Raw genomic sequence first — 18,373 nt, 5'->3', positions numbered from 1 at the left:
CAAATGGCCGTAAAACATGTGTTCTTTTCAAAATTCTTTCTCTAACTTTTCTAGTTTGATGTCTTTGTAAGTGATATTTCTTGAGAGAATTTTAGTTCATATCAAACGTGGATGTAATATAACTTTTTCAAATAATGGAAACAATTTTTTCGATCATGTAGAAATTGATAGTTTCCGATTTCTAATATACTTTTTTTTTCCTGTTCTTAGTTCTTTGTACGGGTTAAAAGTCAAATCTTCACCTTTAATATATAGATTCAAGTTTGTACAAAGTTTATTAATAGATGAAGTCAGGTTTTAAAAAATCAATTTACCTTTTTTAATACAGAATATGTTTTTTTTTTTTCTTGCAAAGACAACATTATCGATTGAATAAAAAATACAAAACAATTCCAAAATAAAGTCATTCAAAAATAGAAACCACGTCTATTGATATACTTTACAAACTTTTTATTTTAAATTAATTTTTGACACTATAATATATTATTTTATTCATCCAAACAATATTTAATATTTAATGTTAATAAATAATAAAATATAAAATTAAATATAATAAAAAATAAAAATATTTAACAAAAACTGACACTAGGATTATATTAAATACACAAATAAAGAAAATCATTCATACTAAGAGTTTCAATTTGAATGAAAAAGTCATTGATTCATTTCAATAAATTTAACAAAATTTATTGTAAAAGACCAAATTGTATTCGTTCTTCAAAAATCGGGACCAAATTGAGACAAATAATTGAAGAACCAACTTAACATTTTTAAACGAAAACATGAATCAAAAGAGTAATGAAACCAAATATTTATTAAGATAATTTTTATTTTCCTTCTCATTGTCTTTTTAGTTTTTACAAATTGTAATCATCTCTCACTCTCATATTTTCTTCTTGTTTTTTAAGAGATAAATTCATTATTTTTGCTCTAATTTGTTATTTATCCTATTTTTTTCTTGTCTCTTGTTTTAATAATGAAAACATTACTTTTTATCTCATGAGTTGTTTGTATATTCATTTTTTTTATCAATATAGAAGGAATATAAATAATGTATTATGTGTTTTTTCATAACCGATTTTTAATTGTGACTTGATTATAATATATTTTTCTTTTGATAATTACGTGTTTTAATTTTTTATTGGATTATGATAAATTATTTTTTAATATTATTTACAACGAAGGTATATTGATAAAGAATAAAAGAATAAATCCATTTTTTAAAAGTGATAAAAAAGAAACTATTGATGAAAACAAGATACATCATACTTCTTCACATATTTTGAAACATTATCCTAAAGATCAAATTGTTAAGTTAGAAAAACCATTTTTTGAAGTATTATATTAATGATCGAATCTAATAATCTCAAAATTATATTACTTCTATCCCTCCAATACTTTTGGTCCAGATCCGTCACTATATATATATATATATATATATATATATGCCTGTTAAAAATCATTTTAGAACTCTTTAAATATTAACATTAAAAAAATAATTTGAAACTGTCACTCTCTTAAAACTAAATTGCCCAGTCTTTCCTAAAAGAAATATATTAACCCAAAAAAAATCATTTAAAATTCAAGTGTTTCCTTTAATCTTTATCTTTAAAAACTACAGCATTGTCTCCTTAATTTCATATGTTCATACAAAGCACATAAAAGAAAGAGTTTTAAAATGCAAACTTCAAATAGAGGCGACTTCAGGAGTTTACCAAATCTGAAAAGAGTTATAATGTTGTTGCCATGATTATCTAATTGAGACGATTGTCAAGTTCACCAACTCCCATATTACCTACACAACTACCAAAGTATGGAATTTCTAAAGTGATTCCAACCACGATAACGACATTCTGGAAAAAAAAAATGAATTGTAACACACCGCACTAACACAGTTGACTGGTTGGTCAAGTTAAACGATGAAATAACTATATTTCTCTTAGTGTAAGCATGTTCATTCTCATTATGGTAGCTTTTGTTACTTGCTCAATGCTTTTCAACGAGTCCTCTCTGAATCAGAGTTTTCCAGACTTGAGCGAATGAAAGAAGATACTCAGAATAGTTCATCATTGCCAAAGACCAGACTTTCCTTGTTGGCTGTGTAATAAAAATTCACAAAGATTAAACTTTGATACAAAATTTCTTGTCTTTAAAACAATGCCACTTAAAACAATGCCACCCCCGACATTGATTGTGAAAATGGTGTCAGATCTTGGGTAAGCGATTGACTGAAAAATACAATCTTTGGTTTTCGTTTTCATGTTATATGTGATGTCTCTGGTGGGGATCGGATGTACGGTGATTTGGGATTTTAAAGAAGTCCCAAATTGAATAATCACCGGATTCAGAAAGATGTTTCAGATTTAACATTCCAAAACATATTTGTTAGAAAGAGCAGAATACACTCTTGAATTTGGAATATAATCATTAAAAACTGCAATCATTTTAATATTCAAACAAAATTAAAAAAAAAATATTATTCAATTTAAGACAATTTAAAATTAATTTGAAATACTATCCAAATCAAACGTAATTAAAAATAAAAATGAAATATAACATATGTCAAAATGTAATCAAACTAAAACTCCATCCAAATTGATAATGAAATTGAAATCTAATCTAAGTTTCAAAAATTAACATAAGTGATTCATTCAAATATAAACAAAGTACATAGTTAAAATGAAATCAAAGTGTTTTAAGTTTCTAATAATTAGCATAATCATAATTTTCATACTAGTGTTAGTGCATGTTTATTGTGTTCTTGGTTAGGTGGTTATTGTTACTCTTGGCCTTGTCTAAGATGTTGTTGTTGTTTTTCAACTGCATTTCAAGAGTCAATGGGAAGGATAGAGATAAGAGTACTAAACAACGATTACATGTCAGTTTAAGTTTGTCATTGTCGTCCTTATAATTTTTGACTTGTTATTTAAGTTTTTTTATTGTTTTTCATATAATTTTGGACATGTTTTTGAGTTAGAATATACATATATATATATATATATATATATATATATATATATATATGGTTATCGCCTAATTTAAAGTTAAAATTTTTATTTGTTAAAATATAAACATTATTAAAAGGTATAATTAGTCGTAACGTACCTAGTTTCGTCCCAATGTGTCTAAATGGTACTCGTTTTTAACTTTGCATCTACTTGGTACCCAAATTAGTTAATTTGCATCAATGTGGTCCATCCTGTTAAGTTTTCAGAAACGCCGTTAACAGAGCAGTGATGTGACATTGCAGAAAAGATACCTGTCAATGAAAATAATTGTACAGTGGCAATTTTTGGATAACATGTCATGCCCTATTTGAATTGATTGCCCCTATTCAAAAAGCCCTAATTTCTCATTCCCATCTTCATCTTCTTCTTCATTTTTTGGCCGGGAAGCTGATTTGCTGCAGGGGTAAGGTGGCTGGTGAAGTGGGAAATGTCACATGGTTTTAGTCATTCGTGGTCATCTTGTTTGTGTGGATCACATAACCACATCGTTTCTTCTCCTGCTACTGTATGTGGGTCAACGGGTGGAACATTCAACCACTAACCCTAAATCCCACCATCCCAACAACAAATAATGCAATCAACGACAAAAAAAAAAAACTAGTTTGCGCACCTGCAACCCCAAATAACTGCCAATTTGATGTCAATTACACCTTCAATTTTGTCCATAACGCACGAAATGGCCCAAATTCAGTAAACCCTAACTCTAGAAAACCCCTCTTTTATCGCTATAAAACGTTCCAATTTTGTTCCCAATTCGTGCTTGTTTTCTTTTCAAATTCCTCTTATGCTGCATTGTTCCACATCACACACCACTCTTGTGCCATGTCATAACATTTTTTCTCACTTAACTGGTCAACACAGTCAACCGTTATGTTATTTAACGGAGTCAACGAAAAGGGACCACATTGATGCAAATTAACTAATTTGGGTACTAAGTAGATGCAAAGTTAAAAACGGGTACCATTTAGACACATTAGAACGAAACTGGGTATGTTGCGACTAATTATACCTTATTAAAAATAATGCTATTGTAATTTAAAAAAAATAATACACTATAAGAAAAAAAGTTCATTCAATACTTAGAAACACATGCATTCTTTACTTTTTTTATTAGCCAAAGGATTCAAACAACCAATAAAAACCACTAAGCATCGCGGATTGCATGGCAAGTGCGAGTGCAAGGGTGGCAAGCATCGGCAATTATGAGGACGGTGACTTCGAAGACGACGACTTTGAGAGTGGTGATGCCGACGAACGTAACCCTAGTTGAAAAAGATAAGAGCGTTGGGGTTGGGTCGATCATAGGTCCAGAAGGATCGATGCGGCCCAAGATCCCCCATTCAATGAATATCCTCACTTACTAGCTTTGATCTGCACCACTTACGATCTATCCTTCGCGTCAACTCGCTTGGTGCTCCAAACTCGCAGCATCGTGCAAGTTTACGATCTTACCTGCTATTTTAACAACACTAGTCATTATGACTAGACATATTGAATGGAGCAATAATTAATATTCAACATGTATTATTATATTGTATCACCCGTGTAGAATGCTTATGTTTGACTTAATCCTTTTATGATTCCAGCTTGGAAAGACATTGAGCACTCAGTCCGACAAACTACTAACAGTATATTGCCAAGAACTTGCTAAGTTACAAGTACAATGGTATCTACCTGTCTATTTAATTCCCGTTTATTTCACGTTAGGATATTTTTATTTGTCACTTTTATAGATTAAGATTAATTCTCTTGTTGCACTTGGATTTTTCTGATGAAGAATCCTTCTGAAACTGAAACCCAGTTATAATGCAAAATTAAAATTATACTAACAGATTATTTAAGAGAATATTTATTTCTCCAATTTCAATCTTTCCTAAACTTGCAAGGGATTCTTCATCAAATATTATATGCCCACACATGACAACAAAGTGGTGTTGTTGAGTGCAAAAACCACAACTTGGTGGAAACTACTCATACTCTTCTTCACTTTACTGCATGTCATCTTATTAGCCATATACTTTCATCAATTCTCAAAATTTCATTACCCTTTTTTTCATCTTTGGGAGCACATGTTTTGTTCATGATCTCACTCCATGTAAAATTTATGATTGAGTCAGAACATAAATCCTTTGATAAATCTCTAAAATGCATTTATTTGAGTTTCTCTCGACTCCAAAAGGGTATCTTATCAATGTTTCTATCCTTAACTACAATGGTATCCTGTCTTTGTTGATGTTACACTCTTTAAGACTACTCCTTTACTTTCTTCCACCATTGAAGATGTCCCTCTAGAGGTTTCACTTATCGTCCCAACACTTGTATCCTACTTCACCTCCATCTTTCACATACCACCAATGGACATGGACACCATTGGAAGTGGCTCTAGTGACCCTCCAACATCATCTCTTACTCATACTACTATTTAACCAATGTTGCTTATGCCTGAACCAACAAATACAATTCACAAATGTATTCAATTTACTTGTAATCCTAATCCTTTATATGCCTATGTTCTAAATAGTGACCATTTATCTCCTTCCTATTTTTCTTTCCTATCTTCTTTGGACTTTGTATCTATTTCCAAGTCTGCAAGTGAAGCCACAGTTGACCTCATTTGGCAACAGACGATGCTAATTACTTTGAATGTGAGAAACACATGAGAGCTTGTTTCCTTGCCTCCTAATAAAACCTCTCTTATGTGTCATTGGGTATATCAATGAAGATCAAACCTAATGGTACAATTAATCATTGCAAAGCTCATTTGGTAACTAAGGGTTATACTCAATTTTGTTGCCAAGGTTATGTTCTACTACAGCCAAAATCACAATTGTTTACCTTTTTTTTTGTCATGGTTGTCATCCACCATTGGTCTCTTCATAGTTGGACAAAGGACTTTCTTCATGGTGAGTTGTAAAAAGTGTATATAGATCAAATGGTTCCACCACTGGTCATCCTTGTTATGTCACTAGCCCAACTTAACAGAAAGGGCACATTTGAGACATTTTAACAAAAAAGGGGACCAAATTGAGACTTTTATAAATAAGGATACCAAATTGAGATTTTGCCTCCGAAATGGCGACCAAAGACATGATTAAACCTTTTCAATTTAGTCCTCTATTTAAATTTTTGGTTCAATTTAATATCCCAATTTTTTAAAATGATCTAATTTTGTCATCTTCAATTTGAGACAAAATTAGTAAATAAGTTTAATTACAACTTATATATACATGTTACAATCACTTTTTTTAATATATACATCAAATCATTTCAACTAAATACTTAAATTATTTTATTTTTTACATTTTTTACCTTTGTAATTTTTACACCTAAAATTTTTTACACTTGTAAAAAATAAAATAATTTGAATATTTAGGTGTAGTAATTTGATGTATAAATTCAAAACAATTATTTTAACATGTATATATAAGTTATAATTAAACTTAGTTACTAATTTAGTCTCAAATTGAAAAGGACAAAATTAGATCGTTTTAAAGAATTTGGGTACTAAATTGAACCAAAAATTTAAATAGAGGACTAAATTGAAAATAAATATTACCACTGCCACGTGTCATGATTATAAGCTGCCATGTGTCACGATAGTGAACTAACATTTCACAGTTTTTAAATTTTCTGAAAAAATATTGAAAAAATTAAAAAAAAAAGTAAAAATTTCATGGCTTGATATGTGTCCTGTACGGACACGGTGTTAATTCCAACGTAACAAAAAGGACCAAATTGAATCCTTTTTAATAATTGGGTACTAAATTGAACAAACCAAAACTATGGGGACCAAATTGAATTTAATCAAAAAATTGGGTACCAAATTAGTAATTATACCTATATTTTACTATAAATTTATAAGGGTAAAATTGGAATATATTCATTTAGGGTTGGAGGAAGAAAAAAAAGGGGTGCAGGAAGAAGCGGCGTGTTCTGTTTACTTGTCCCTTGAGCGTTGTTGACATTGTAATAAAGAATAGACTAACCACTATCGTTATTGTCAGATCCCACTCCCATTCATAGTTACTTTTTCCACAATCTTGATTTCACATCACCTAACAAATTTGGCATCTTAATTATTCAATTTACTTCTACTTTTTGTTGTTTTGGTACACATTTATCAATTTCTCAGTCTTATTCCAAACAATTACATATTTACATGCTTGAATTGTTTTCTTTTCTTTTCATTTTCAGAAACGCTTGGGGTTGCGATTGAAATCTTCTGAGCAATCCTTGTTCTTATGTGGCCACAATAGTCATGGTACGAGGGATTCAATTCAATTCGTGCTTATTCAAAATTCATAATTTCGGGCGTTGTGAATTTTTGATTCCCAATTTAAAATGATTGTTGCCATTGTTGTTATGTATGGAAAGGTTTATCACTCTAGTTTTGTGAACGAAGATGGAGTGAGTAGAGCTTGTGGGTGTCCTCTTCTTCCTTTGAAGAGCCACATCAAGGGACCTGCTCCTGTTTCAGATCAAGGTTTTTCTATTGTTTTTTGTTCAATTCTCCTTGTTGTGGTTTCTGAATGTGAGATATGCTTTGACTGTGATGTGTGGTACAGATACAACTGATATCGTGGATGAAGCCATCACCTTCTTTCGAGCTAATGTGTTCTTCAGAAACTTTGACATCAAGAGCCCTGCTGATAAGCTTCTCATATACTTGACCTCTTACATCAACATCGCTCTCAAGAGGCTTGAAGGCTGCAGAACCTTGGCTGAAGGAACCAAGGCAATCATCAACTTGGGTCTCGAAAAGGTTCCTGTCCCTGGAGAGTCTGGCTTTCCATTTCCGGGCCTTTTCCCCCTCCCTCAATCACACGAAGAAGCAGGTGAATCCACTGATTACTATTCCTTCACCTTGATGTTCTTATAAGTAGATGCATAAGCTTAGCTTAATCGTAACATTTAATTGTCTAAGTATTTAATTAGTTCCCGCCTCCGAGGTAATAGTTAAGGATTCAAAAGTGGAAAGCTTTTATTAAGAAGTATTTATTGATTCCTTCGCCATTGCACTCATGACCATAGTCAGTAAAACTGTATTGAGTTGTTCCTTAATTATTGTATTTTTCAGTCAATTGCTTACCCAAAATTTGACACCATTTTCACATTTGCTGGCTAAGTTCACTTTAAACTCGCATGGCCAAATGGGTGTGTTTGTGCCTCAATGTATCAAAGAAATTGTATCAAAGAATCTTGTGAATTTTAGTACACACCCAACAAGGAAAGCTGCTCTTTGGCAATGATGAAACTAATCGAGTATCTTCCTTCATTCGTTATAAGTTTTGTGAAAGTAGGGATGCAGTTATAGCTCTAACCATGAAGCCGGATAGGTATATCTAAGATAACTGCCACAATCTAAACATGGATTGGAGTGATACCAAATGTGCTCAGTGATCTGAAGAGATTACTCAAGTCTGGAAAAATGTCATTCAGAGAGGTTCATTTTAAACAACTAACTTCACTAGCTATTAAGTGACTTTATATGGTGATGTAATCCAAATTTTGTAGTGTTGTCCAGGTTCGCTGCTGCTCAGATTCCAACTAAAAGAAATAGGAAGTATAGGAATAGTTTATAAAATAGACTGTAATATGTACTTCCTTGATGTGTAAAAAAATAGTTGGAATGGAAACTTTAGTTCTATTACTTTCTGCTCCTATAAGGAAATTTTAGCTTGTATTTATACCAAAATATGTAGGTTTTTTATTTCCTTGTATAATTAATCCTTTTTGAAGAGTCGAGTCGAGCGACTTTTTTACATATTTTTTCAAAGAACTGATGATCTGTCATTGTCCGAACAGTGTGTTGAAGCTCATTTAATATGAACGTAATCTATGTTTCTCAGTGCAATTGCTATTGCTTTACATGATTGATGGTTAGAACACTGTTCACATATTGAGAATTTAAAATTGCTCAGACTAGCTTAGATTTAATTTTTATATATTGTTGTGTTTACTCTACCTGATGCAGTTGCAATTTACTCAACCTTTTTACAGACCACACACATGTGTGTATATGTATTTATTTATATTCATATTCCTGTATTTTAAGCTTTGTGATCTCAACAATGCAGAATTGTTCAGAAATTATTTGAGGCAGATAAGGGAAGAAACAAGTGGGAGGTTATTAAGCGTTGCATACAGACCTAATGGCACTCCAAATAAATGGTGGTTGGCATTTGCAAAGAGGAAATTTATGAATATAATCATTCCTTGAACTGTTAGTGGTATGCAATTCTTAAACCATAGGTTGTGCTGTGAAAAATACACTTGAAAATACTGTTGATCTGACAATAAAAAAATATAGTGATTATTGAAAGCGTGTTGTTATTTGTCTGGTTTGAAATTTCCATTTTGATTTGATAATATTCAAACTAATGTTTGCTTGGTAGCACCCATTTTCACACTTTTAGTGGTGGCCTCTTCTTTGCCCCTCATATAATGAAGTCAACAATCATAATTGGATTATGTCTCCAACCTTGTCTGTGCAAATGGTGATGCTATGCTAGTTTATTGTCTATTAAGTATTGCAAAACTGCATCAATCACACCTCAGCTTCACATTATCAGTATTAGTGTGCATTATGATAAGAGGGTCCCTCCCATCTCCAATCCTCACTTTATAAACGACACTTATCCCTTACGTTCCGCCGTGTCCTTTTTCTTAACCCCTGCATAAGAAATTAGGGTTTCTCGTTCCTTTCTCTTTCTTTAAACTTTTGTAACCCCAAATGACCATAAGCTTCTTTATCTGGTCGGTGCGGATTAATTCCATTCCCATTTAACTCGTTCCCTTGAAGCAATAGTTATTTGTGTTGTTCTTTAATATCTTTTCCACAATCCATTGGTTTTGGGAGGACACTGAGCAACTAAATTCAATTTTTTCACCAAAATTTTATTTTTTTTTTCTAGCTCTGCATTGTTTTTTGTCGATTGGATAACTTGGGTTGTGCTATTTTCAACTATGATGAGCCTACAGACCTGTAATGATCTGCGGCTATGATCGCAAACATAATTGAACATCTAAGGGACTGAGTTGTTTATTTTTGCTACCAGTTTTTTTATTCAATGATTTTACATTTGGTTAGAGTTTATCGTATGTAGAATTAATGTGTTTCGTTGTTTATGTTTATTGCTCTACTTTTAAGTTTTAATTGGGTGTTAATCTTCAGAGGCTTTAATTTTCTTTAAGATTTTCGCATGCACTTGTTTCAAGTGTTTTGTAATGTTTAATTGAAGCCGAAATGTGTGTTCCCCTCGCTATCCATTGCTGCAATTTGATGCTGCATTTGGACGTCGGGGAACTAAATCCCCTTTTTTTTTGTGGTCAGGACGTGAGGATTATTCTTTTGTCATTTGCTATCTATTGTTTTGATGTTTATTAATTTGTGTTTTGTTATAGTTGTTTGAGATCTATCTTTGTTTAAAGTTTGAATGTTGGTAGATTAGGATGAAGCTAAATATATAATCCAACACTTGATCTGAGTAATTACAAGTGATGGTAAAAATAATTCTATGCTTCTGAATCTCCATACTTTTTGAAGCAAGCATGCTTGCATAGTTTCATTGGTTCCATTGGTTTTTACTATCATGTTTTAAGGATGTTTTTTCTCGTATGTTATCACAGACATTTCTGCTACTATAATTTGATAATTTGAACTAATATGCGATGATCATTACAGAAGTGTTCTTGATAATTTGATACATAGGCATCGCATAATTGTAGCTTTGAAATTCTGTTTTTTTTTTTTTTTTCTTTTTTTCTTTTTTTGGTTACATCATGTGATGAAATTGGAAAAATCTTAGGACACCTTCCTACACAGCAGAACACTGCTGTGGATGAGAATGAATTTTCCGTGCTGATGATGCACTTCATTTTCTCCTTCAACAAAATCCACTAAATGAATTATCTTGATTAGCTAGTTAATTTTTTGTATTTAGCAATTCTATTTATCAATTCAATACGTAGAATCTTGGATTAAGTAGTTAAAAATGTTTCTAAAATTATTATATTTAAATGATAAAGTAATTTAAATTTAGAAAATGTACATTTATTTAATAGAATAATTAAGTAAATTAGACAATAATTGTATTATTGGTAATATTATTTAACAATTTTTGTTTGATTGGGTTAGCTTCTTATAAAGCTCTTAAATAGGATGTCTAGTTTGATTTTTGAATTATTGATTTCGGACAAAATTATACAACCATTATTCAATTAAAGGACTAAATATAGCACAACAAAGTCTAGAGAAAAATTATAGAAGAAAAAAAAAGTTCAATTAAAGGCGAAGGATTGAAAGTGCAAATTGGGGAAAGAAAAAGTAAAAAGGGAATTGTAGAAAGAAAATTGTGTAGTTGAAAAAAATAAACAAAAAAACAAAATGTTTATTCTATAGCCTTATTTTATTTATTAATGTAATGAATGTAGACCTAAACGTAAACTCTACTGATTATAAAGAACAAATAGTGTTTAGATATATATTCAATAACTTTTTACAAAAAAAATAATTGATTAGTTATAAATTATTCTATATATATTGCTTTTGGTTTTTCAATTATAAAAATAAAAATAACTTACATGCTAAAAAAGTCCAACCATCAGAATGTTATTGAATTGAAATGAGTTATAACTAACAGAATTGAAATTAATCTTGTTGGAGTGAGGAGTATTTTAAGAAGAGAAAGAGAAGAAAGAAACAGATGGGTTGAAATGAGTAGGAAATTGAAATAAAAGGTAAAATGGATAAAAAAATAATAGTTCCCTTCCTGAAACTTAAATAATAATAATAATAATAATAATAATAATAATAATTATAATAATAATAAGTAATCCATATATAAACACTTAACGGGCTAAGAGTGATTTCATGATAAATTCGACAAAAAAGTTATTAACTTATTTTAAAAATATTTCAACTTCCTTTTTATAAGTTTAACATGTATCTTTATTATGATAACAAATCCAATAAAAACTTGATTATAAATATGTTTTTAATCCTTAAATAATTACATAAAATCCAAAGTGATTATCAATCAAAATTTTGATATTGTTTGGTTCCTATATTTTGAAGATGTTAAAATTCATCCTATATGACAAATAGTGTTCCAATACATCATTAGAGATGGTGACATGTGTCTAACATGTGTTGTCTTCTTTGTTGTTGTTAGTCCTTGTTGCAGTCGTTCCTTCTTTTAAAAGTTTTGTATTGTTAGTTTGAATTGTTACTAATTCTTGTGTTAATATGAATAAATGAGATATATCGTTATAAATGAATGAGAAAGAAAATTGATTAGTAAAGAATATATTATATTATATATAATTGAGTCATAAAGAATATAATATTTTTTTGTGATGCTCTTAATATATGTGTGTTATGATATCGGTCATATGCTTGATCAGAATTACAAAGACTAATACATAAGTCATATTTATAAAGATATATCTCATTTATTCATCATAATACAAGAGCTAATAATAACTCAGATTTGTTGACATGTGAAGCTAAGGTGGTATGTCTCTTGAAGATTTGATGAAGCTTTTTGAACTACTTAGAAGCCATTACCATTGGAATGAAGCCTACATTGATGAAGATAAGGAGATTTAATGGTATTCATGCTGATCAAGGCTAAAACGTGTGCTCTCCACATGGATACATCATTAAGAAAGTGTATTTGATGTTTGTAATTCATATTGTAGACCTTATAACATTAATTTAATGTATTTGGTCGTTGTTATGTTTTTTAATCTGTTGAATGGTTTTTCAACAGGTTAAAATGTCTCTTTTAATCTGTTGAATGATTTTTCAATAGGTAAAAATGTTAGCTGCAGTAGTCTTAAACTGTGACTAATTCAATCAGTTGATTTATTTTTTAATCGACTGATTTCACTTAAGTCAAGTGAAATCAACCGATTGATATGGAAATCAACATGTTGAATTTTGTAACAGTTTGAGTATAAGAGCCGTGATTTTTGAAAGAGAGGTATTTTGATCATTTTTTAGCGCGAAATTATTCTGGAAACTTGGGAAAACTCTCTCTTTCGTGATCATTCAGACTGCAGCTGTTGAAGATTGATCTTGGATCAATTATTTGAGCTTTTGGCTTATGTTTGAAGCTTGGAGAATGTGGTTTGTGGTAGGCTGGGTTGTGCTATCACTGAGGTTTGATCTTTCATAAGCTTTGTGTGTGTGCTTGGTGATTTTCCAAGTCTGCAAGAGGGTTCTTGCTGTGCTGGTGTGATTCTTGTGTGATTCAAGAGTCTTGTTTGTGGTTTTTTCTTATTTTGAAAGTGTAAGGGTGGATACTTTGTAAATCTTTTGAAATAGTGCAAAGTCAAGCTCAGGTTGCCTTGACAAACTAGATGTAGCTCAGGTTGCCTTGACAAACTAGATGTAGCTCAGGTTTGAGTGAACCAGTATAAAAATCTTGTGATCCAATCTTTTTTCTAACCCTTCTCGCTTGCATAATCATTTAAATTTTAAAGAACTTGAGTTAAAATCATCTTTTTAGTGTTCTTGTATGTTTTCATGATATCTGCAGCATTGAGCATGTTTGTATAATCAATTAGAACCTGTCTTGATCATTCTTGTGCATTGTTCCTAGTTTAAAACTTGAATATGCATTTTTTCTAGTATTTTAGTCGACTGTTTTCCTATTTCAATCGGTTAATTATACCAGAACAGAATCTGTTTAGTAAAATCAATTGATTAACTCTATTTTTGACCGATTGAAAGTATATTGTCCAGTAGCTTTTGCATCCTAATTTGGTGATCGAATTGATTCAATTAAAGGTGGTTTTTAGATTTCAAAGATAGCTTATTTTTTTAACTAGCCAATTCAACCCTTCCCCCTTCTTGGTATTTTAACCATTTCAAAACTAACAATTGGTATCTAGAGTTGGGTACTTGAAATTTGCTCAAGTAAGGTCCTAAATCTATTTTTAAACTACTTGAAATGGCTGAAAACAAGTTACCCTTTGCTGAAGGTGCCTCAATTCATATACCCCCTATGTTTAGTGGCATTAATTACCAATTTTGGAACATTAGGATGAAAATCTTTATTGAATCAATAGATCAAGGGATATGGGATGCAATCATAAATGGACCATATACTCCTACGCATATTGTTGCAAATGTGCAGGTTGATAAGCCTTAGACTCAATGGACTGAGGAAGGAAGGAGGAGAGCTCAATATGAGTGCAATGCAAAGAATATCCTCACGTCATCTCTCAACATGGATGAGTTTTTTCGTGTTTCATAATGCTAGAGTGCCAAGGAAATGTGGGAGGTTCTTGAAGTGACTCATGAAGGAATCAATGATGTTAAGAAAGCAAGGAAGCATGCCTTGATTCAAGAGTATGAGCTATTCAAGATGAAACAAGGAGAATCTATAGTGGATGTACAAAAGATATTCACTCATATAGTCAACCATCTCATGAGTTTGGGTAAGGAATTTGACAAAGAAGAGTTAAACATCAACGTGTTGAAGTGTCTTGATAGATCTTGGCAACCAAAGGTCACGACTAACTCAGAAACAAGAGATCTATCCATTTTGACTACAACTGCATTGTTTGGCAAGCTTAGGGAGCATGAGATTGAGATGCAAAGGCTAAATGAGATAGAGTCAAGTGAGAAAGGTAAGGAACATAGCCTTGAAGACTAGCACCAAGACGAACGAGGAACCCAAGGATGAGGTGGCTGAATCAAGTGATAGTGAGAACTTGAATCTCCTTGTCAAAAGGTTTGGAAAGTTTCTCAAAGGAAGAAGTAACAAAGGTAACCAAAGGAGGTATAATTCTAAACAAGTTGATTTAAATAATACTTCTAGTTTTACTTGTTACAAGTGTGGGAAACAAGAACATATGAAAATTGAATGTCCAAACCTTAACAAGGATAAAAGTGCAGATAAGAAAAAGGAAAGAAAGCCTAAGGAAACACGTGCTTACCTTGTGATAGAGGACTATCCCAAGATTCCATACAAGAAGAACTTGAAGATGAACTTTTGGGTTTTCTTTTAGAAATTAGTTATATTTTATGTTTTTGGGTTTTGAGTTTTTCTTTTATAATTAGTTTATGCTTTTATGTTTTGGACTTGGGCCTTCTTGTAGGGTTTGCAGGTTTGCTTAAACTTATGTGCCTATAAATAAAGGTTCTAAAAACTGATGTGGACACTTTTAGTCATATATTGAATTTGATTTCCATTAAAGAGAGGTTTATCTTTGTTCTTGGCTTAGGCCTTCGGTTCTTATCAAAGATTAACATCTTTGTGGCAAATCTTCACTTGACTTATCAATTTGCTAGATTGTGACGTCCTCCATCTCTGTCTTATTTCGCGTTCTTCTCTGATTTATTCGTGTCGTGTCTCTTGAGGATTCAAATTCAGAAACGATCATACTCTCTCCTGGATAGGATCGTATCATCTGGTATCTAGAGCAAGGTTCTGGTTTGAATTTTCTCTTCTATGTTATTTTTCTGTCATATAAAAAAAACTACAATTTTTCAACGTCTGCTTGTTCTATTTTTTTTAATTTTGTTTGTTTCGTTTGTAAGGAGTAAAACCCCTAAGGTTGTTTCCAATTTGGTTGATTTTTTTTTATTTGGCGCATTTTTTTTTTCTTTTCTGTTCTCTATTTAAATTGTGTATTTCTACATTTGATTCGTGGAAATTATTTGTTTTTGTGTTTGGAATTTTCAAGTACACTTACTTTTGATTTACATGAGTATGAGGATTTAAAGGATCAATTGTTTAAGTTTGTTTTTTTGTTGAACTGCAAAAAAAAAACAAAATATTGTGGATCAAGTCCAAAAGAAACAAATATATATTGGAAAAAAACGTAAAACAAGAAGGATAAAAAAAAGGGGGGAGTTCAACACAACTTTTATTGCAATTTATTTGTGATTTATTGATATCTACTTGCAATCAGTCTTTCTCTTAGAGTCTCTGTGTTGTTCATTTAAATCTCTTTGGTAGTCCTATTATTTTCTAATTTTAATTTTCTTGTTTTGTGTCCTTAAAATTCCTTGAAGTTTTGTCTAGAGTTTTGAATTTTCTTTGTCCTCTAAAGTTAAGATTTATATCTCGTAACATTTTTCACATTGTTTGTTCACTATTTGCTTAAGTTACTAGAGTTCTTTGTCAAGCCCTAAAGGGAAATTGAGTGGTAAAAGGCAATATAGTACATTTAGAAAAAGCCTATAAGTGTGATACACGAGTGAAAAATTGAGTGAAACACTTAGCAGAGTGGTGAGGTCCAAAAAATAAAAAAATAAAAATATTGTTGCTAATATTTGCTTGTAAGGCATGACTTCTTCCCAGAATAGTGAGCCTCTATCACCTAAGACTACGACACTTATGGTTGGACTTGATAAGCTCATGTTACAAATGAATCAAATGCAACAACACAATCAACAACAGTTCGAAAGGCTCCAAAAGTTTAATGAAGATGTGAGCGTGAGATTAGAGGGAGTGGAGAGAAGAAGAAAGAGACATGATGATTCAGACCATTCTTCTCATAATGATGAAGTGGCACATGTTTTTAGGCCACAGTGAGGCCAAAGACGAGAGGCATTTGGGAACCACGTGTTTAGGAGGGATAATGATAAGGAGGAGCATGATTTTAGGCCAAGACAAGGCCAAAGACGAGAGGAGTTCGGGAACCACACACCTCGAAGAGATAAGATGTGGAGGAAGATTATAATTCTTAAATTTAATGGAGCTAATGACCCGGAAGCCTACCTGGCATGGGAAATGAAGCTTGACCAAATCTTCAACTTTTACGATTATGAGGATGATGATAAGGTGCTTATGGTTTCCTTGGAGTTTGAAGGCTATGCTATGAATTGGTGGAATCAAATCACCGTGGACATAACTAGAAGAAGGCGGATGCCAATTTCTACATGGGAGCAATTAAAGGTAGCTATGAAGGAAAGATTTGTGCCTCCTTATTATAAAAAAGAGATCTTCAACAAATTACAAAGACTTACATAGGGAAATAAAAATGTTGAAGAGTATGTTCAAGAGATGGAGGTCACCTTGATGAAAGCTGAAGTGGAAGAAACACATATGGCTACAATGGCTAGATTCTTGAATGGATTAAATAGGGAGATTCAAGATGTGGTGGAGATGCACCATTATGAGACCTTGGAGGATCTTATTCACCAAGCCACCAAAGTGGAACAACAACTCAAGAAAAGAAGCGCCTATAGGAAGTCATCCACCAAATGGAGAGATATAGAGAAATATAAGAAGGAGGGAGCTACTTCTACCATTCCTAAATCTAAGGAGAAGGAGTCCTCAAATGGTAAAGTAACTTCTCAAGCTAGTAATGATGATTCTTCACGTTCTAGTGCAATAAAATGTTTCAAATGTTTGGGTAGAGGACATATCACAGCTGAATGTCCCTACAAAAGAACTATGATGTTGTTGGCGAATGGTGAGTACATTAGTGAGCATTCCGCCGGTGAATCATCTAAATCATCTAATAGTGATAAGGAGGAAAAAGAGTGTGAAGTCCCCCTTGTGGAGGGAGATCTCTTGATGGTTAGGTGATTGTTGGGTAGTATGAATAAGGAAAAAGATGAGACCCAAAGAAGAAATATTTTTCATTCTAGATGTATGGTTAGGGGAAAGGTGTGTTCACTCATCATTGATGGAGGAAGTTGTACAAATGTAGCTAGTAAACGGCTAGCGGAAAAGCTTGGTTTGGTGACATCTATGCACCCTAGTCCTTATACTTTGCAATGGTTGAGTGAGGATGGAGAATTGGTGGTAGATAAGCAGGTGAACATTGCTTTCTCTATAGGTAAATATGTCGATGAGGTAGTATATGATGTGGTACCTATGGAGGCGAGTCACTTGTTGTTAGGGAGGCCTTGGCAATATGATTGAAAGGTAACCCATGATGGTCTAACCAATAAGTATTCTTTCCTGTTTAAGGGGCAGAAGGTGTCCCTAACACCTTTATCTCCTAGAGAAGTTTGTGAGGATCAAATTAAGATGAGAGTGAGAAGAGAGCAAGAGAGAAAAGAAGAAAGAGAGAAAATTCCAGAAAAAGGTAAGAAAAAGGAAGGTAAAAAAATAAGGAGTGATAAAAGCCTTTTATTGAGAGAAAAAGAAATAAACAGAGCGTTGATTAAGAAACAACCCTTATATTTGCTTATGCCTAACAATATTTGTCTCTCTTCTGTGCAAGCTTATTTGTCTTTAGGTATGGAGCAACTTCTCAAGAAGTATGATGATGTCTTTCCTAAAGACATTCCTCATGGTTTACCTCCTAAAAGGGGTACTGAGTATAATATAGATCTCATTCAGGGTGCATCCCTTCCTAATAGACTAACCTATAGGAGTAACACAGAAGAAACT

General features: G+C 32.1%; 1 protein-coding gene and 4 non-coding genes across 5 annotated transcripts; all 5 read left to right on the top strand.

Annotated features, from left to right (window-relative positions):
- Window positions 1-6,977: 6,977 nt before the first annotated feature.
- On the top strand, window positions 6,978-9,330 carry LOC114176597 (actin-related protein 2/3 complex subunit 3). The gene is made up of 5 exons (XM_028061679.2): window positions 6,978-7,117; window positions 7,203-7,269; window positions 7,383-7,491; window positions 7,574-7,843; window positions 9,086-9,330. The coding sequence occupies exons 2-5, from the start codon at window positions 7,267-7,269 to the stop codon at window positions 9,226-9,228; spliced, it is 525 nt and encodes a 174-aa protein (XP_027917480.1). The 5' UTR covers window positions 6,978-7,117; window positions 7,203-7,266; the 3' UTR covers window positions 9,229-9,330.
- A 637-nt stretch (window positions 9,331-9,967) lies between these two features.
- LOC114180030 (small nucleolar RNA SNORD25) lies at window positions 9,968-10,051 on the top strand. Its single transcript, XR_003603607.1, has one exon. It is a non-coding gene; the product is annotated as a small nucleolar RNA SNORD25 (small nucleolar RNA).
- Window positions 10,052-10,181: 130 nt separating this feature from the next.
- LOC114180013 (small nucleolar RNA snoR136) lies at window positions 10,182-10,322 on the top strand. The gene has a single exon (XR_003603591.1). It is a non-coding gene; the product is annotated as a small nucleolar RNA snoR136 (small nucleolar RNA).
- Window positions 10,323-10,451: 129 nt separating this feature from the next.
- On the top strand, window positions 10,452-10,541 carry LOC114180003 (small nucleolar RNA snoR31). Its single transcript, XR_003603582.1, has one exon. It is a non-coding gene; the product is annotated as a small nucleolar RNA snoR31 (small nucleolar RNA).
- Window positions 10,542-10,784: 243 nt separating this feature from the next.
- LOC114179980 (small nucleolar RNA snoR31/Z110/Z27) lies at window positions 10,785-10,880 on the top strand. The gene has a single exon (XR_003603560.1). It is a non-coding gene; the product is annotated as a small nucleolar RNA snoR31/Z110/Z27 (small nucleolar RNA).
- Window positions 10,881-18,373: the final 7,493 nt, after the last annotated feature.

The sequence above is a fragment of the Vigna unguiculata genome, chromosome 3 (assembly GCF_037176805.1).
Source record: "Vigna unguiculata cultivar grain cowpea cultivar isolate G323 ecotype 2 chromosome 3, ASM3717680v1, whole genome shotgun sequence".
NCBI classification, from domain to species: Eukaryota; Viridiplantae; Streptophyta; class Magnoliopsida; order Fabales; family Fabaceae; genus Vigna; species Vigna unguiculata.
This window is presented reverse-complemented; position numbering and strand designations above follow the sequence as displayed.